The following is a 2,667-nucleotide window of genomic DNA, read 5'->3' on the forward strand; positions in this document are numbered from 1 at the left end:
GTAATTTATTTTTGGATTATTTGTAAAAATTTCCTATAAATATATCTCTCATTTGTGAAGAAAAACACAATTGAGTTGAGAGAAAAATATTATAAAGTGTGTAGTGTGATAATTTTGAGAGTTTGAAATTTTTATTTTTTACCGTAAATTTTTACTTTTTCACAACAAAAAACATTTTTATCGTTTTACCAAATGTTTGGTCAAACGAGAAAGTATCTCCCAATTTAAACTATAAAATAATCGAAACACAAGTTTTTGTGTGTAATGCTTTATTCTATTCCTATTGTTGGGCCTTACTGTTTTCTTTTATGGGCCTAAACTCCTACGTTTTTCGGCCCATAAAATAAACACGAGCATATGTGATCGAAACCCTAAACCCTAGACAAAATTCTGTGTTCTTTTCCCATAAACTCTCATTTTCCTCGAAGCCATGGCTGACGTTCAGCTTTCTCACTCTGAAAAGGCTAAGAAAAAGAAAAACAAGTCCAAAGAAGATGAACAAACAGAAGCCGTTGATTTCCTGATAAAGCCTCAGAGCTACACTCCCACCATAGACACCTCTCAATGGCCAATTCTGCTCAAAAACTACGATAAATTGAATATAAGAACCGGACACTACACTCCTCTTCCATCCGGTTACTCCCCTTTGAAACGTCCTTTACCTGAGTACATCAAGTATGGTATTATTAATCTGGACAAACCCGCGAACCCATCTTCTCATGAAGTGGTTGCATGGATCAAGCGCATTTTACGGGTCGAGAAAACTGGGCATTCAGGTACCCTAGACCCGAAAGTTACTGGTAATTTGATTGTTTGCATTGACAGGGCGACGCGCTTGGTGAAATCGCAGCAGGGTGCTGGGAAGGAGTATGTCTGTATTGCCAGGTTGCATTCTAAGGTGCCTGAGGTTTCTAAAGTGGCTCGAGCCCTCGAGACTCTCACAGGTGCGGTTTTTCAGAGACCCCCTTTGATTTCTGCTGTGAAAAGGCAGCTTAGAATTAGAACTATATATGAAAGTAAGTTGCTTGAGTATGATGCGGATAGGCACTTGGTTGTTTTCTGGATTTCTTGTGAGGCGGGGACATACGTGAGGACAATGTGTGTTCATTTAGGCCTTTTGTTAGGTGTGGGAGCACATATGCAGGAGTTGAGGAGGGTGAGATCTGGGATTCTGGGAGAAAAGGATAATATGGTAACAATGCATGATGTGATGGATGGGCAATGGGTTTATGATAACTATAGGGATGAAAGCTATTTGAGGAGGGTCATTATGCCTTTGGAGGTGGTTCTGACTAGCTATAAGAGGATTGTGGTGAAAGATTCAGCTGTGAATGCCATTTGTTATGGAGCAAAGTTAATGATTCCAGGATTGTTAAGGTTTGAAAATGATATTGAGGTTGGCGAGGAGTTGGTGTTGATGACAACAAAGGGTGAGGCAATTGCACTGGGGATTGCAGAGATGACGACAGCGGTCATGGCTACTTGTGATCATGGGACGGTGGCTAAGATTAAGAGGGTGGTGATGGATAGGGATACATATCCCAGAAAATGGGGATTGGGTCCTAGGGCATCGATGAAAAAGAAGCTTGTTGCTGAGGGGCAGTTAGATAAGCATGGGAAGCCAAATGAGAAAACACCAGCAGAGTGGTTAAGGAATGTTGTTTTGCCTAGTGGAGGAGATTCTGTGGTTGCCAGTCTTGCGGCAGCTGCAGAGCCACAGCCTCCAAATGTACTAAATGTGGGGAGTGGTGTTATGGTATTAGAAGAGAAGAAGAAGAAGAAACACAAGGATAAAGAAGATGACAAAGAGGATGGGCTGAAGCGCAAGCTAGAAGAGGTTGATGGTAGTGTTGCACCTGAGGTTGTTCTTAAGAAAGCCAAGGTAGAAGCAGAAGAGGCTCAGCAGGTGACGGGAAAAACTGGATTGAAGGTTGCTAAGATTGAAAATGTAGAGGTGCAAGTAGAGAGGAAGGAGAAGAAAAAGAAAAAGAAGAAAGATGGTGCAGGTGAAGATGTAACTCCTGATGTTGAGAAATCGAAGAAGGATAAAAACAAGAAGGATGAACCTGGTGCATCAGATGAAGAGAAATCTGAGAGAAAGAAGAAAAAGAAGGGCAAGGATGTAGAAAATGGTGACACTGGTTTAGCTGAAAATGATGATGAAACAAGTAAAAGCGCGAAGAAAAAGGAGAATAAGAAAAAGAACTAAAGGATGCTGAAGAGGAGTAGTAGACTTGAGGATTTAGGTCTGTGCTTTAGCTTGGAGAACCACTGCATGTTGTGCCCTGTAATATTTATCATTTGCATAAGAATGTATCCTTCCAAATTTTGATGTCCTATTTGACACACAAATATTCAGGCCGCCTGCCTCTCTGCCTTCAGCTTTCGACCGTAGCCTGGGTCCTTATAAAATGTTGTTTTTTTCAATAGTTTTTCTTTTTCTTTTTTAATGTTTTGCAAGATCCGGTACTTCATCATCTGAGTGTTTTCATCAACGAGGATAGTAGCTTGCTTTTTTAAAATTCTTGAACATTTGTGCTTATGCCAACGTAAAGCGGTTGTGCTCGGATATACCAGATGCTGCTACAGATCAAAGGTTAATATGTGTCTGTAATACAAAACTGAACATTTGTTCGAGGGTAAGAGTGATGTTTCTATATCTCTCGA

The 2,667-nt window shown here is 40.6% G+C and overlaps 1 protein-coding gene across 1 annotated transcript; it reads left to right on the forward strand.

Annotated features, from left to right (window-relative positions):
• The first annotated feature begins 367 nt into the window (after positions 1-367).
• Positions 368-2,427, forward strand: LOC140968357 (H/ACA ribonucleoprotein complex subunit 4-like). The gene has a single exon (XM_073429294.1). The coding sequence runs from the start codon at positions 431-433 to the stop codon at positions 2,207-2,209; it is 1,779 nt and encodes a 592-aa protein (XP_073285395.1). The 5' UTR covers positions 368-430; the 3' UTR covers positions 2,210-2,427.
• Positions 2,428-2,667: the final 240 nt, after the last annotated feature.

This window comes from Primulina huaijiensis, chromosome 2 (genome assembly GCF_012295235.1).
Source record: "Primulina huaijiensis isolate GDHJ02 chromosome 2, ASM1229523v2, whole genome shotgun sequence".
Lineage (NCBI taxonomy): Eukaryota > Viridiplantae > Streptophyta > Magnoliopsida > Lamiales > Gesneriaceae > Primulina > Primulina huaijiensis.